At 57.6% G+C, this 15,677-nt stretch overlaps 1 protein-coding gene across 6 annotated transcripts in view; it reads right to left on the bottom strand.

Moving 5' to 3' along the window:
• Positions 1 to 532: 532 nt before the first annotated feature.
• ZMIZ1 (zinc finger MIZ-type containing 1) overlaps positions 533 to 15,677 on the bottom strand; it is a 243,323-nt gene continuing 228,178 nt past the window's right edge. For 4 of the 6 annotated variants that reach the window (XM_012466278.3, XM_012466277.3, XM_021673853.2 and 1 more), the window contains 9 exons: positions 15,253 to 15,463; positions 14,004 to 14,109; positions 12,677 to 12,837; positions 11,629 to 11,696; positions 11,258 to 11,326; positions 10,540 to 10,784; positions 9,336 to 9,502; positions 5,727 to 5,984; positions 3,052 to 4,370 (listed from right to left, as the gene is read on the bottom strand). In XM_012466278.3, coding sequence (XP_012321701.1) covers positions 4,263 to 4,370; positions 5,727 to 5,984; positions 9,336 to 9,502; positions 10,540 to 10,784; positions 11,258 to 11,326; positions 11,629 to 11,696; positions 12,677 to 12,837; positions 14,004 to 14,109; positions 15,253 to 15,463 — 1,393 coding nt within the window. In that variant the 3' untranslated portion in view covers positions 3,052 to 4,262. Of the gene's footprint in view, positions 4,371 to 5,726; positions 5,985 to 9,335; positions 9,503 to 10,539; positions 10,785 to 11,257; positions 11,327 to 11,628; positions 11,697 to 12,676; positions 12,838 to 14,003; positions 14,110 to 15,252; positions 15,464 to 15,677 lie in introns of all 6 variants that reach the window. The other 2 variants (XM_012466280.2, XM_012466282.3) reach the window with 2 other exon arrangements.

Here is a 15,677-nt window from a genome sequence, read left to right as displayed (position 1 = left end):
TAGAATCATGGCCTGGGCAGGGCCTGTGAGACAGAACCCCATGTAAAGTGTGCTCACGGAGGAGGCAGAGGCCAGGGATGCTGAGACACCAGCAGGGAGCATGGCTGCAGTGAACAACACTCACTCTCCATGAAGCCACACTCCTGAGTACTCTCAACAGCACCCTCTGTGGCTTAACATGAATAGGCTCCTGCTCCTTAAATCCAGCACAATCCACAAGGGACCATCAGAGACGGGACACTGTTGGACACTGAGTCACATGCCACTGGAGCCCGTGGCACCCCACAGGCACGTGGCCCTGATCAGCCACCCCCATTCCCCACACCATCCAGCCACACACTACACTTGCCTCACCAGGAGCTGGTTCCAGGGTCCCCCAAGGACAGGGTCTCCTTCAACTCCACCCCCAAACCACCTGCCTGCTTTCTTCTTTCTGTGTGCAGAGGGTAACGGCAGGTGTGGTGGTTCAAAATAAAAGCAAAAACACCCAAACCACTCCTTAACATCCACAAAATAGCTAATTCACCAAACCTTCGTTTTTGTCCATTTATTTAGAAAAAAATTAACATGGGCAAATGAGATACCTCAGTGTTACAACAGAGTATAGAAATGTCTAGCAATAGTCAAATAATTTGATCTTTAAATACAAAATAACCACATGAACACCTAATATACAGGTTTCATCTGAATACATATTTATTAGATAAATATTAGAGGTTGTCACATCATCTAACTACATACAGCTTTGCAAGACTAGAAATCACAATTAGTTTTTTGACCAGTTTAAAGTATGAAATGATTGCATTGTACATACGATGTACAAAGACGATGATGCTTTCTGTGGGACTTACTTCAGGCTGCACTGGTGGGCGTGTTTATGTGTGTACGTGTGAATCACCTGTGATCATGATATCAAAAATTATACAAAGTATGAATTTGGTTACAATTTTCTTCTGAAATCCGCGTTTCTTTTCATTATTTCCATAGCACCCTAAAAATACACAGGTGGCAGGACTAGTACACTGAAGCTAAATAGTACATGTAGGTAAAATAAAAACAGAAAATCCCTTTCCACGCAGGGTCAGAGTATATTACATGAGCGAGAGAGACAGATGTGGAGAACTCACAAATGCTATAACCAACAGGATCTAGGTTTTCCACGTGATGGAGTTCCAAGCTCTTTTTTGTTTTGCAAAATAAAAACAATACACATTCCAAGAGAAATGAATGCATCTGTTGACACGTCTCTATTTCTCATTTACATATGTACACACGTCCCTTGAGTCGCTGCTGCAGACACAGCCCTGTGTGGACGAGTCAGGCCCGAGGCCCTTCGGGAGCAGACCTGTAGCTCTCTGGGGGGTCAGGGCTTCCATTAGGGAGAAAGTATTAGCAGTTTCTTAAAAAATAAAATGGCTACAGGGAACATGATACATGGATAAAGCTTCAAACCAAGAAGATGGGGGTGATTGCCTGTACTTGGCCCTTCCCGCCTGCCTGCTGGCTCCCTGTCCATCTCACGGAGTGGTGGCAGAAACATGCCTGCGTGCCGGGTGGATGCTTGGCATGGAAAAGTGGCTTGCAGAGGCCTCGTTTTTGCTGAGGTTACTTATGGCTCCAAGTAGTCGTCCAAAAGGATCAGGGAAGGATCTCTCCAGAGCTCAAGAACATCTTTGCTTATGGGCGTCATCTACCTGCAACTGTCACCACCTGGTGCTTGCTCCCGCCCCAGGTGCCTCTGCACCTCCCTCACACCCTGGCCTGGCTCCAAGAATACTCCGGAAGAGCTTGTCCCTGGAGTGTGGGCTGTAGGCACCACGCACGGTTCAGAGCCGGCCAGAGGGAAGCTCTGGGCTGAGCTTGCTGGTGGAGGCTTGCTGGAGAGGGGACCCAGGAAACCCGCCTTAGGTGCTGAGCCCAGAGATGGTTGTGGGAGGTGCCCGGGGTCTGGGCTGCAGGGAGCATCTCGACTCTGCACTGGAAAGCTGTGGATCCGCCTGTGAGCAGAGTGTGGACACACCCTGTTAAGAACCAGAATGAACCCCAGGCCTTTCTGGGGCAAAGTATCAAGGCAGGAAGCAAGAACTCCTAAGGAAGGCATCTGTAAGTCTGTCTGGAGCTTAATTCCCAGATGGTCCGACACAGAGTGTGGCCACTTGCCAGGCCGCAGACACTGGGCAAGGGTGGCCACATGCTACCTGGCGTTGGCTCGTCCCTGCCAGCTAACTGAGGGATGGCTCTGAATAGCGGCTGCCGGGTCTTCCAATTCCGGGTATAGCCGCCCATTCTGTTCGCCCCTTCAACTGTACAAATAGCCCTGGTTGCTTTTTTTTTTTGTTAAAAAAAAAAAAAAAAAGAAGACTCGGTCTTTGTCACTGAGTCTAGGTATTTTAAAAACACCAGCAAAGGCTATAACCAGGTCATGAAAATGTTGAATATTATCAAAGACGATACTAAAATATTCACAAAGATATTTACAAAAGCGATTCTTAAAATAATTGATTTGCATATTGAACAACACGCTATTTGAAAAAACCTCGACGACAACGGGACAAAGGAAAAAAAGGGGCCGGGGCAATGGCAGCTTTCCTAGGGAAAACCTTGTGCCGCCTGGGACAGTGACTGGAAGTCAACAGCTGGGAGCTGCCTTTCCAGTAAAACCCACAGAGGAGTGCTGGGGACCACCCACAGCGGCAGGCCGGGAGAGCAGGAAAGGGCCCCAGGCAGCAGCCGGGAAGGACGAAAAGAATTTACAGATGGGACCCCAGTGATGGGACAACGTGGCACCACCCCAGGCCATGCGGCTCACGGGGCACAGACCAGCCTGAAACAAAGTGAACACAGGACAAGCTCCCCAGGAGGCCCTGGAGAGCCGTAAGCCAGATGGAGCAAATCAGTGGAGGGAAGGCCAGAGGCTGCTTTTGCTTGAATGAGCAGGAGTGTGGGTGAGATTTCGGTGGAGGGGTGCAGCGGGCAGGCGAGGCTGGCAGCCAAGGGCAGTGTCTGGGGCAAGCCCAGAAACACACTCCCCTCCCCCATGCCTGCAGGTACATACTGGTGCATGGCGCCACCGCCTAGGCCTCAGCCAGGGGCAGCTGGAGCACAGGGACAGAGGGAGGGGCTGGACAGACACCACTGCCCTGGGCTCCGGTTCCTGCACCTCCCCGGCCTTTCCACACACTGCCCTTACTGTCTGATTGGACAAAGAGAACTAGGACACAGAGGGAAGCGGGTGTCCCACGGAACAGTCTTGGAGAGGTGGCAAGAGAGGGACTAGGAGAAAAACAAGAGAGAGAGAATGGTTTGCTTGCTGTCCAAGCGCAACGTTCCATTTCTCTAGGTGATTTCATAACTTTGTATTGTTGCTGTTTAAAAAGAGAGTGGCTTGGAGCACAGAAGTTGCCGCTCCTGTTGGATTCCGATAGGTGACATGCTCCGCCCCGCAACCAAGGGCACAATCACTTCGGTTGGGAGCACACCTGCTCTCTCTGCCCCCAAAGGCTGGGCCCTGTCTGAGCTTGGAGGTGGGGCCTCAGAGACGTCCTGGCTTAGGGGAGGCCCTGGCCCTCTTTCCCACCAATCCCAAAGCAGGAATGGCGGACCCCTTCTCAAACACAGAATCTTGTCCTTTTTCTCTGCTTTCTGAGAGTGTGTTTAAGGGGTATCTTGGCTTAGAGGTCAGGGGTCAAACTGATGACCCCAGGCCCCCGAGAGATGTTGTCTTTCCCAGAGGTTTGTGCTTTTCTGTGGTGGGTGGTGGTGGGCGGACCAGTCTCACTGCCACCAACTGTCAGCGCTCCTCCAAGGCTTGGGGCCCAGGGGCCTTCTCAGGCTCCACGGTCACTTGAAGGAGGTTCCAGGCCAGGAAGCAGGGAGGCAGAGTTACAGTTTAAAAGATGGAAGAACCTTGGGGACACTGGAAGGTCGCCTGGAATCGGCACACGCAGAGGGACTGGGAAGCCAAGTCGGCGTGCGCCCTCTTACCGGGCCAGTTCCTCTAGGGAGGGTGGTCTTCAGGCCCTCGTTGGGCGTGGGCCCAAGCCCAGGGCTTGTAGGTGGGATGTGGGCTCCAGACCCACGCAGCCTTGCACCCTCCCTGCCCCTCTGTTCTGAGAGGGCTGCAGCGGGGGAGGGCTCCCCGCCCCACAGCCCGTGGCTCTGGTGCGGGGCGGTCTGAGGGCACAGGCTCCCAGGTGGAAAAGTGTGTGGGGCGGGTGGGGCAGGAGGCAGAGTGTGGAGGGATGGCCCCGACCGGGTGGCCTTCAGTTGTTCTCAAACAGAGACAGGAGGTCATCGTTACTATTGCTTGGCAGGTCGGGGGGGTCCAGGTAAGACAGGAGCTCATCAGGATTTGTGAGTTCGGGAAGGAGCTGGAAAAGAAGCAGTAACCAAGTTCAGGTGAGGTGTGGCCAAGAGGCAGGCTCTGGGTGAGGAATGCAGGGGCGCCCTGGCCCGTCCCCCTCTGCCTGCCTCTCAGGACCCTGGCCAAGAGGGACGCGAAATGCCTTGGGCCTGGGCTTGCTGGGCGACCACACATACCCAGGCCGCTGCACCAAGTGTGGGGCACGCCCATGCTCATTTCCAGCCTGGGGAGCGGGACCCGCAGCCCACCAGCTGAGGCTTGAGTGGGGCTGACCCTTTTCAGGCATGGACTTCAGCCCTAGGTGCTGGGGAGGCCCCATGGCAGGTCACTTGGGCCTCTCAACTGAAATCACATGCTTCATGTGTAAGCACAAGGAGGCGATCCCCGCACCCCTGTACCCACCATCCCTCTCTCGAGGGCTCGCTGCTCCTTGGTGAGCCTGTGCTTGGCTGGCAGCCATCCTTCCCCATGGCCCAGGAGGGGCTGCAGACTGTCCCTACCCTCTGCTGAGATGTCCTTGGAGTCTGTCACATGTGGAGCCTCATGACTCTAAAAGCAGCCCCACTGGCCTGGTCCGGGGGTGGACACTGGGTGAGGACCTGAGATGGCTGCACAGTGAGTGAGTCCTATCTAGCACGGAGCCCTCTGATGCTGTTGGGGGTGAAGGGCAAGAGTGGCCGAGGACAGGCCTTCTCCCGGAGTCTGGCACCAGCTCTGTGGTGGGCATGGGAGGGGCTGGTGCTTGGTCCCATCCCACCAGCCCTGCCCCATCATCCAGGGTGACCCCCCACCACCTTCCAGACCTCAGGGTAGGAACCCTGGCCCTCCGCTGCTCACGCTGGCTTGCGGCCCCTGGCCATGACCCAAGGCTGTCCCAGCTGCCCCCACCTTCTGTCACCCACATGGGGGCCTCTCGGAGTGAGCGATGGAGCAAGCGGAAGCAGGGCATGGACAACACGCGGACAAGAAAACTGGAGACAGACACACACTGGCGAGGCAGACAGACAGCCTCTCCCTCCAGCCCTCCCTGCCCGGCCAGCTCACCATCGGGGGAGGGCAGGGACCCTCCCATGCTGCATGAGGGACCCCGCAGGGCCTGGGGAGAAGGTGGGTCAGGGCCGAGGCTCAGGACTTTGGCCAAAGGGACTAGGGGGATTGGGGGCCGGCAGGGTGGGGACCCTCAGTGGTGACATTTCCCCATCGTGGGGCTTCCTGGTCTGGAGCCAGGTCTGCCTGAAGCCCTCCCGCCGCCCACCCACCTCCTCCCCTCGGGGCCTCGAGCCCTCACACCCACCCCTTCTCTCGGGCAGGTCCCGGCGCCAGGCCTAGCCCCAGGCCAAGGCGAGTGGCGACCCCAACTTACATCCAGCGAAGGCTCCGGCATGTCGGATGCTCCCTGCGCTCCGGCCTGACCCTCTAAGGCTGAGGAGGGGTTAAAGGTCAGGTCGCTGTGTGGATGGCTGCTGGGAGCGGCCTGTGGCGGCTGCCGGGGAGGCTGGGAAGGAGGAGGAGGAGCCCCACTGTGATGTAATGGAGGCCCTGACTGGCTGCTGGGGTGTGGTACGTGCAAACCTTGTTGTATGGAGGGGTGGGGCTGGTCAGAGCTGCCAGCGTGTGGCATCTGTGGAGGAGGAGAGAGCGGGAGAGAAGAGAGGTGAGGTGAGGAGGCACGGCAACAAGATGCCTGGAGAAAATGAACCCCAACACAACCAGGGAAGTCACAACCCCCGAAATGTGGCCGCCCGGTACAAGGCTGAACGTTGTTTCTGGGCAGAGAAACAAAAATCTCTCCCCCAAAACCGCCCGTCGGGGAGGCTGCAGGGGGACGGACGGCGGGGACCTCCTAGGCCGCATGGGGCCCCGGGTGGGGAGAGCTTCCACACAAGAACAGACACGGGGAGCTGGGCCTGGGCACCCCCGCCAGGCCCCTCCGCCTCCCCGCCCAGACAACAAACAACAGCGAGGGCAGGATGGAGAAGCAGAATGGGCATGTTCTGGGGAGCGGGAGGCGGGAGGGCGGCTGCCGCAGCGTGGTGCAGACCCCAAGCCGGGCGGCAGAGAGCAGACACAGACAGACAGCATCGGGCAGGCGTGTGGCTCAGGACTGGGTCTGCACCTCCCAAGTGGGCCCTGGGCAGGGGTGATGCTGGGCACGAAGGCACCTTCTGCCAGCCCAATGTGTGTAGCAGCTGGGGCCCTGGCACAAGCCCTGCGGCCCGGCTGGAACTCAGCTGTCAGAGGAGCAGGGCTGGGTGGGCACCTGGCCAACCTGGGCATCTTCACACACTGCCAGACCCTCTTCCTAGACATCGCACTTGATTGGCACCAGCCCTCAAAAACAGGGTTGTGAGGGAGGCAGGCACCTCCGGGACTCCAAGGACAAGGGGACCGAGTGACGGTTCGCCAACGGTGGCTGCCTTGCAGAGGGTGAAGCTGGTGATGCCTAACACATATACTAGAGGACCCGCACCCTCTCGTGGGCATGGGCACTGGAAACTGGGCTGTCTGTGGTCCGGTGGGTGAGATGTGAACATTCTCCTGCTAGCCTGTTTGCTGTCCCAAGCAGACCCTCCTTCAAAGTGAAAAGCCAGGGAATCCTCGCAGACCAAGCCCTGACCCCAGCTGCAAGCATCCCTGACAGCCCCCCAGCCCCATTTTCGCTCTGCCAGTCAGCGGGAGCATGGATGCTGCAGGTGCTCCACTGGAACAGCAGCCTGACCCATACTTCCTAGGTCTTTTCATCCCCTCACCCTGCCCCATCCTTGGACGGCCGCACAGAACACACTGACACGTTCTTCCTGTGTGCATTTAGAACAGGCAGCCACATCATCCTCGGTCTTTGCCAGACCTCAACTTCCTCTTCCTGTTTCTCCTAAAACTGCTTCCCAGGCCTTGCTATGGGCTGGCCTCTGCCCACGGTCTAGGTGGCCTCTTCTCAGGGTGCCGGGACCCAACCCAATGTGGCCCTAGGGAGCACAGTACCCTTCCAGCCCAAGCCCCAAGAATGGGATAACCTCACAACCATGATGTTGGAGACCTTGGTGGACCCATTTATGAAACACACACAAGAGGAGGCTGGAGGAATGGGCCACCACCCATGGTCAGTGAGAGGCCAGCTTGGGGGCTCCTGCTCCTGTAGATGCCCTCAGTGCCCACCCTGGGAGAGCAGGGAGGGGCTCCGCACTCCGGCAGTGCAGCCCAGCTCAAGACGGACAGTTCCTGGATCTTCAGAGGCAGCTGTGCCTCTCGGCTCCATATCTGGCTGGAATGTCTCCGGCCTGGAAGGGCAGGTGCTGTGGGAGCCCTGCTGACACACCTGTCAACCTGCCCCCAAGTACGGGCAGTCTGTGGGGCAGCAGCATCTGGCTGGAGTGCTCTGGCCATTCCTCAAGGGGACAGCAGTGCCTCCCAGCTGTGTGCTCAGCTGGGGGTGTGGCTGCCTCCACCTGGGCAGGTATGGTAGGAGTTTACCTGTGACTTCCCTGCCCCACCAGCCTGGCACAGCTGTACTTCCATGTCTGCTTGCCCTTTAGTGAGAGCTCAGAAATGGTCAGGGACAGGGTCATCTCTAGAGCATATTAAGGGGCTCCGAGGTCAACGCATGGGCTCAGGTCCCGCCACACAGAACACAGACAGCGGGGCTCACAGGAGGCAGGAGAAAGCCTAGTTGTCAAGGGGAAGTAGACAGCATTCCTACTCCATATTCCAGTGTTAGAAACTGTGAGGGCTCAAGATGTGTGTGTGTGGAAGGGGGTGTGATTTTGATGTCTTCTGGGTGTGGGATGCCCTCAGGGCTGAGGAAGGGGCATGAGGAGAGAAGTCCCTCAAAGTCACAAGCCCCACAAGGCAGAGAGTAGCTTTCAAAAACTTGGCCAAAGATCCACAAAGCATCTATTTCCGACTTGGACTCCTGGAGTCCTGAGTTTGGAAAGTTGCTGCTCCCTCACCTAGAGCCCTGCTGGTTAATTTCACCCACCACGAGTTAAGAATGGCTGTGGCAATTCCATGTCAGGTGTGTGGAGGGCAGTATAATCTGGAGGCTCCTTCCTGTGCAGGCCACCCAAGCCCACTGCCAGGCACTGGCAGGACCTGGGCCCTTCTCCCTGGCTGATGTGGCCCAGGATCCACAGCCATGGGCTCAGTGATGGCCCCTCCTCCCCAAGATGAGAGCCCAGAATGACCGAGACCTCAGACACACCATGTCAGCCTCTGGAGGCCTCAGTTTTCCCAAACCCCAACTGTTCTTCCTGCATCCAAGCACTGCCAGTTTTGCTCCATTAGTGTATGGCCTGTCTTGCTTATACCTGTTACACAGCCCATGCAGAGCATGGCTCAGAAAACGCTAAACTGAGTGGAATCATGTGGCACTCACTGGATGACTCCAGAGGACAGGACGGCCTCCTGCCACTGCCACTGGGGCCACAGGAAGGGAGGGCCTGTGGACAGCACACGGCACCTTACCCCACGAGGGGTGTCCTCAGCCACAAAGGGTATAGGTCCATAAACGTGAAACAGAACGAGAAGTGAATGCTTTTCAGATAATGAGACTTCATAGCATTTCTGTTGGAGGGGGTAATACCCTGAATTCAGATCCTTGGGGAGTAAGTGCCTGGGTTTGGAACAAAAGTCAAGGTGGCTGGAACCGTGTTAGGTGAGTGTAAGAGTGTTCAAGTGGGCGAGGGAGAGGGCTGGTGGCGTGTGCATGCACATGTGTGTGTACACACGGGGGGTGTGTGTTTGAGGAGCCTGAAGCTTCCCGCATCTCCAGAGAATCCGAAGTCCTAGGTAAAACAGCCAAGTCCAAGGATGCTGAGAGGCCACGACCCAGCCTCAGGCAGACCTCTTATTCCCTTCTGAGGCCACACACTCAATTCTTCATCCTCCCCACTTGCCTGGGAGGGAACACAGTATCCAGATCCCAAGGCTTCAACCCCAAAGGCTGGGGAATGGGGTGGGGCGAGGAGGTACTCACAGTTTCCTGCATGGGGTGGCTGAGGGGTTTCTCGAGGGCGGCCATGTTGTTGGGCATGTCCGGAGGGTGGGAGAGCTGGGGGGGCCCATGCATGAAGTCATTCATGGATGTCCCTCCGGGGTTCCCGTGGGGGAAGTCAAAGTTGCCATGGCCTTGGTAATTGTTGCCTAGGAAGGGTTGAGATGGGGAGGGGAGGGGGGTCAGCCAGAGGGACAGTGGCCACCCCCAGGGGACACAGAGTGTGTAAAAATACAAGCCAAGTCCTTTTCCTCTTGCGAGGCTGCAGTCAGCCCCAGCAGCCTGACTCCAGGTATAGGATGGAGCAGTAACACAGCCCTGTCCCATGTTCTGTGCTATCCCAGGGCATGTGCTGCTCTTACTGCTAGGGGCAGAGTGGGAGAAAGAGGTTGGGCAAGGCTCCCATGGGGAGTGGAGGACATGGCCTGAGCCTCGAGCAGACCTGCTGGGCTACTCCCCAACGTGGCCACTTTTTATATCCAGCAAGAGCCAGGCCCAGAGTGGGTGCAGGTTCTGCCAAGCCCGCAAAGAAAGCCACACCAGACTCACGATGATGCCCGCAGAGGCCAGCTGTCCAGCCTCTCTGGTCACTGTGCCCTCCACCGTGTGGCGATGGCAAGGGTCAGAGGATCAGCAGGCTGGGCAGCTTGGCCTTGGTACACTATGGGAGTCTAGCTAGGTGGCCTAACCTCTCTGGGCCTCTCCCAGGGACCTAAGATCAGGGATGCTGGTGGGGGATCTGCCACCCAGTGAGGGTACTTTCCAGGAATTAGTGGCAGTAGGGGTAAAACTTGGTCTGATAAGGGCCAGTGGGTGACCTTGGTGGCCAAAGGATGAGGCTCCAGGAGCCTGGACTCTGTCCCTAGGAGGGCAGGAAAGTTGCAGGGACAATGTAGATATTACAGAAAAACACGGGAGGGCGGAGGGTAAGGCCAAGAACTCGGGTGGGTGTGTGCCGCTAGCGGCCCCAGAAAACACTGGCTGGGAGGAGGCAGCAGGGGTATCTCCCACCAGGGCAGGCTCTGAAGCCCCTGGGCTAGGCCCATGTACCCTCCAGTCTAGCAAACTGGAGATTGTTTATTGGGGGGTGGACTACTTCTCTCTCTTCAACCACGCCCCCCACCCCTGCCACCATCAGGACTTGGGCCTGCCCTCCTCCCTTCCTCCCTGCCCTGGCATCACCCACCTTGGCTGCTGTAGTCGTTGGAGTTGGTGCCCCCTGGGGGAGGTGGGAGTGGGTAGGGGGACGGGCCAGGGCCCAGGGCTGCGATCATCTCCATGACGTTGGGCATGATCATCTGGCTGGGACTCATAGTCTTGAACCGCTTGGAGGGGATGCCGTCAGGGTCGTCCTTGATGTGTAGGTCCGACTTGATGGGCACCGGCCGCCAGCTGCATGTGGGGTCGATGGTGACCTCTTCAAACTCGGAGCTGGGGGAGGAAGGGTGGCAGAGCTGAGGCTCGGGGATGCCTGGCTTTGAGCATAAAAGTACCTCCAGATCGGACACTTGGGTAACCTTGTTGAGGCTCCCACCCCCACTCTCACCACACTCTGGACAAGACGGAAGCCTGGCAGGGATTTCTATGTCTATCTTTGACATATGGGGAGACTGAGGCTAGAAAAGCAAGTGGCTGGGCACAGGGCAGCTGGCCTCAAGGCCTCTGCCTGGGGAGCAGCAGGTGGAGAGTCAGGGGGAACTGTCAGCCTCCTGCTCTGGCTGGGTTTCATCCTTTCTGAGAAGTTCTTTGGCCCCCAGGTCCAGAGGCCCCCGAGGGTAAGGGACAGAGGCAGGTCGCCATCTGCTGGCCTGGGAGGGCCGTGTCTAGCGCTAAACACAGGCTCACCTTGCTCTAACCCAGGCCTTGTTTCCTGCTCCCCTGCCCCTCACTGGGGCCCCACTTACTGTTGGATGGCATTCAGGATCCCCCACATGTACTGATCCACCTCCAGGCCCTCCAGCAAAGCGGTTTTACTGGAAAAGGAGAAAGGGAGCTTGGCCTCTGCTCTGGGACCCAAGGAGGTGGGGGCACAGCCCACCCACCTCGGTGTCAGTGGGGTCCCACCCCCACTGTTGGTTACTACCGCAGGCACAAGAGAGGGGGACTCTGTGACCGCTTGAAACCAAGGGACCACCTGGAGCCTCCATACCCTGAGCCCCTCTGCCATGTTTGGGTTCTGGTTTGCTTTTAGGGCAGGAGGAGATGGGAGGTATTTGGACCTCCCCTGTGTGGTTGGCGGATGAGGGAAGCCTCCCCCGGGGTGGATATCACTCACTTGCACACAGGACACCTCCAGGTCCCTCTCTCACAATTCAGCTGCAGGTACGACTCCAGGTCAAAGCACTGCAGACAGACAGATAGGTGAGACCAGGATTGTCGGAAACTGCCTAGCTGTGCCTCAAGGACCTTTGGGATGACTTCCCCACCAGAGAGACAGACAGGCTGTGGGAGAAACCTAAGGGCTGGGGCTTGGGTGGAGTGAAAGCAATGCCACCTTTCTGTCACTTGGAGTCCTGATGCCTCCACCCCAGCATCCCTCACACCACCTCCCATGCCCCAAATTACCCTGTGCCTACATCCTCTGAGAAACCTTCCTGGTCCCCACCCCCAGCCGACTCTCAGTTTTTTGCCCTGTAACAGCCCCTTTCAACGAGGCTGGGGGTAGCTCCTTCAGCCCAGCCACCGAGGATAAGTCTGATCAAGTTCATCCATCTGTGGCAGATAGATAAGGTGACTAGTCCATCCTCTTGCCCACAACATTACACTGCGGGGAGGAGGGAAAGCTCCTGTCCCACTGCACCCTCAGGACCAGCTGTAGGTGATGGCCCTGGGCTCCCTCTGCATGCCCACACCCAGGTTCCACAAGACGGCTCCTTGCTCTTCTTCCAGCTGGGCTGCCCACCTTTTATTCATTGCTCTGTCACTGCCTGCTAAGACTGAGACGGTCACTCACGCCAGGGCTACTTCCTAAACACCTGCTTGAGGCAAGGCCCTGGACGGAGGCATGAACTGAACCGAGGTGTCACTCTGCTCTTGGGCCCTCAATCAGCCCTGCCATGTGTGGAACTTCCAGCTGGCGTCTGCCATCTGCCAGGGCAGGGGCTGTCCAAACCCATTTCTCTAGCCCCTTTGGCCTGAAGCATACAGAAAAGATGCTCAAAGACAAACGATGGCTGAAATTAATGAGTGACATTGGCTGCTGATCGCCATGACGTCCTACAGGACAATGTCTGTGCAGGTCCCGTTGCCCCTCTGCCTACCCCTCATCATCCCAGCCAGAGTCTAGGTGGCTCGCTGGAGCTGTGTTTTCTGGCGCCGCTCACCTGGACATGCTTGCAATCGTGTCCTCGAGCAGGCAGCTGGATGCGCCGGAATGTGATGGGGCACTTCAGAGACACCTTGATGGCCGTCTGCTCCACGCCATCCTCCCCGTTGAGGGTCGTGTTGCCCGAGGAGGCAGCCACACTGCTGAAATTCCGCTTGACTGCGGGGCAGGAGGCACAGACAGGTGAGGACGGCAGGGCAGTCTCACAGAGGTGGCGGTCTGCAAGTGCTCCCCACTTCCTCATTCAGCTGAGGCATGCCCTGGTCCTCCCCACAGCCTGCACCAAACACTGAGAAGACCCACAGCGTGGCGATCAAAGGGCCAGATGCCCAGGCTGCTGCCTCCATGTGGGACATGTGTGGTGTGTGTGCGCCCGAGGAGGTGGCCGCGGCAGTTCCCCCTCAGGGGGCTTTTCACTGCACTTCACTCTTCAAGTGTGGAGGTAGAAATGGACAACTGCCTGCTGGAATCCCAGGGCAACAACGTGAAGAGTGGCCCTGTACCTCCTGCACAGGGCCCTGGGGTCTGCACCAGGGGTCGCCTTCAAAGGGGACCCCAATTTTTTTTTTTTGTGGCAGGGTCTTGCTCTGTCGCCCAGGCTGGAGTGCAGTGGCTTGATTATGGCTCACTGCAGCCTTGACCTCCCCGGCTCAAATGATTCTCCCACTTCAGTCTTCTGAGCAGCTGGGACCACAGGCACACGCCACCACACCCAGGTAATTTTTAATTTTTTTTTGTAGAGACAGGCTCTCACTATGTGGCCCAGGCTGGTCTCGAATTCCTGGACTCCCACCCCGGCCTCCCAAAGTGTCAGAATTAACAGGTGTGAGCCACTGTGCCCAGTCCTCTCTTGAGTTTAAGCATGAGCAGTTGAAGTGGGGAGGAATCTGGAATCCACCCTCCATGCCTTCCGTCTGATGAAGATCCCCTCTTTTCTAAATCCTCCCATCCTTTAAAGGCCTGGCTCAGGTCTTCACCTCCTCCAGGAAGCCTGCTTCCTGGCACTTTGTTTTGATCTCCCTCATGTCCTGTGCTGCTGTTGCAGGTATGCCTGTCCTGGCTCCCAAGCTGGACCTGCCAGCTCTTCCCACAAGGCAGGTTCCAGAACTCCTACGGCCCTTATGGAACCCAGCTTGTCTGATCTGACAACAGTCCAGGAGGAAGGCATGCGCCTGAGGATGGGACATGCTCAGAAACTCTCTGGGCCTAGTGGTGACGTGCACAGAGGCAAAGGTCAGTCCCAGGTAAACACTGACCACTTCTCAATCCCAAACTCAGGCGGGGCTGGGGTCTGGCCCTCGCTCCCTGTCCCCAACCTGACTCACTTTTGGTGATACAGTGCTCGGCGGGCAGGAGGCGCTTCTTGAGGAGGCCTTGCAGCACAGAGCGGACAGAGGGCCGGTGCACCAGCTGCAGCACGAAGAGGTGGGACTGCAGGGAGATAGCAGACACTCAGTTCCTGCACACTGCCCCCACGCCCCACCCTGCTTGCAGCTCCAGCAGCCCTAGACTGCTCCCAAGATCCCACAACCGCCCTAGGAGAGGTTCCCAAAGGGTGTGTCCTAGGACTTGTGAGCCTGGGCACTACTCTGAAAAGGCTGCCTCCACTGTAGATCGACATGGTGGACTTTGAAATACTCCCTGGATGAGGTTATGGGACACGCAGCATTAGGCCTGGGTCCCGCTTTGCTTCCTAACCTCCCCTACCACTGCCTTCCCATCACGTGTCTTCAGCCCTTCCTGCCAGGGTGCTCATCCCTGACTTCACTTCTCCAGGAAGCCTTCCAGAACTGCACACCCCGAACATCCACCCATCAACCGCCTCACTCTCCTCACACAGCTCATCACATTCCCCAGCCAGAGTGTGACGTGCTGCCCAGGTCTGTGCCCCCTATCTCTGTGTGGCCTCCATGCTTCTAAGCTCACAAGGGCAGCATCAGAGTGTTTCCTTCTCTGTGACCCCCGAGAGAGGCCAGTGGAGTGGGGCAGGCAATTTGCTTGCGCTGGGGCCTAAGGCCTATGCATTGGGCCCTGATCTTCAGGGAACATGAGGGTGGCTGAGAGCTGGTCCCAGTCAACAAGTCACGGGTTGGAGGGACCCCCATACATGACTCTAAGACAAAAGGCTTGGGAAAGAAGGGAACGAGTTAACTCCAGGTTTGGGGGAGTTGGGTCTGGGGAAAGAGGTGGTGACAATGACAACTTGATGAATGAGGCAAGCAGGACATGGCTTTGAAGGACACGGACCAAAGAATGAAGGGCAGGGAGGAGGGGCCAGGAGGGGTGAACTGGAGGTGTGTGTGGAGAACAGATGCAGGCTGAGTGTCCAGGGGAAGAAGCCATGTCTGAAGCCAGGGCACAGTGGCTCTGAAGGCCCAGCGGTTTGAAGGTTATAGCACAGGCCCTGGGTGGGGAGCAGGTAAGGGGACACTGTATCTTTGGTGGCTGTGGGCACAGGGGGTGGTGACCCAAGGACAAGGCTGAGGACCAGAGAGGGGGCCGAGTGCCCCGCACTCCCACATTGCGCCACAGGGCCCGCCCATGCCACCGCTGCCCCTGGCCCGCCACACTCACGCAGCAGCAGGCCGTGACGGTGATCTGGATGGTGTTGCGGCCCGGCTGGCACACGTGCTTCAGGTGCAGGGGCTTGTGGGAGGTCTTGTTGTCCCCACGCTCGATGGTGAGGGGTGTGGCGTTCACGCTGACCTGCACCGAGGCCGGCCAGTTGGTGTTCATCTGGCGGTCCTCGTGGTGGTAACACTTGAACTGCAGCTCCAGGTCAGACCTAGGTGGGGCATGGTGGGAGTCAGGGCAGCTCTGCCAGAGCGGCTGTCTGTGGCCTCTGTGACCCCGAGCCAGGCCACACACCTCTAAATGCACCACAACCTCCGAGACCCTCAGGACCCCACCCCTGGCCCCAACGGTTCCCCCAGCCTGAGTTCTCCTCTCCCATTCCAGATACTCCCTTCACACCCAAACTGCCCCCAAGACCCCCACAG

The sequence above is a fragment of the Aotus nancymaae genome, unplaced genomic scaffold (genome assembly GCF_030222135.1).
Source record: "Aotus nancymaae isolate 86718 unplaced genomic scaffold, 86718_ANA_hifiasm-v0.15.2.pri h1tg000010l, whole genome shotgun sequence".
Classification (NCBI taxonomy): domain Eukaryota; kingdom Metazoa; phylum Chordata; class Mammalia; order Primates; family Aotidae; genus Aotus; species Aotus nancymaae.
Note: the sequence above shows the minus strand (reverse complement) of the source record. Positions and strands in the feature narration are given on the sequence as shown.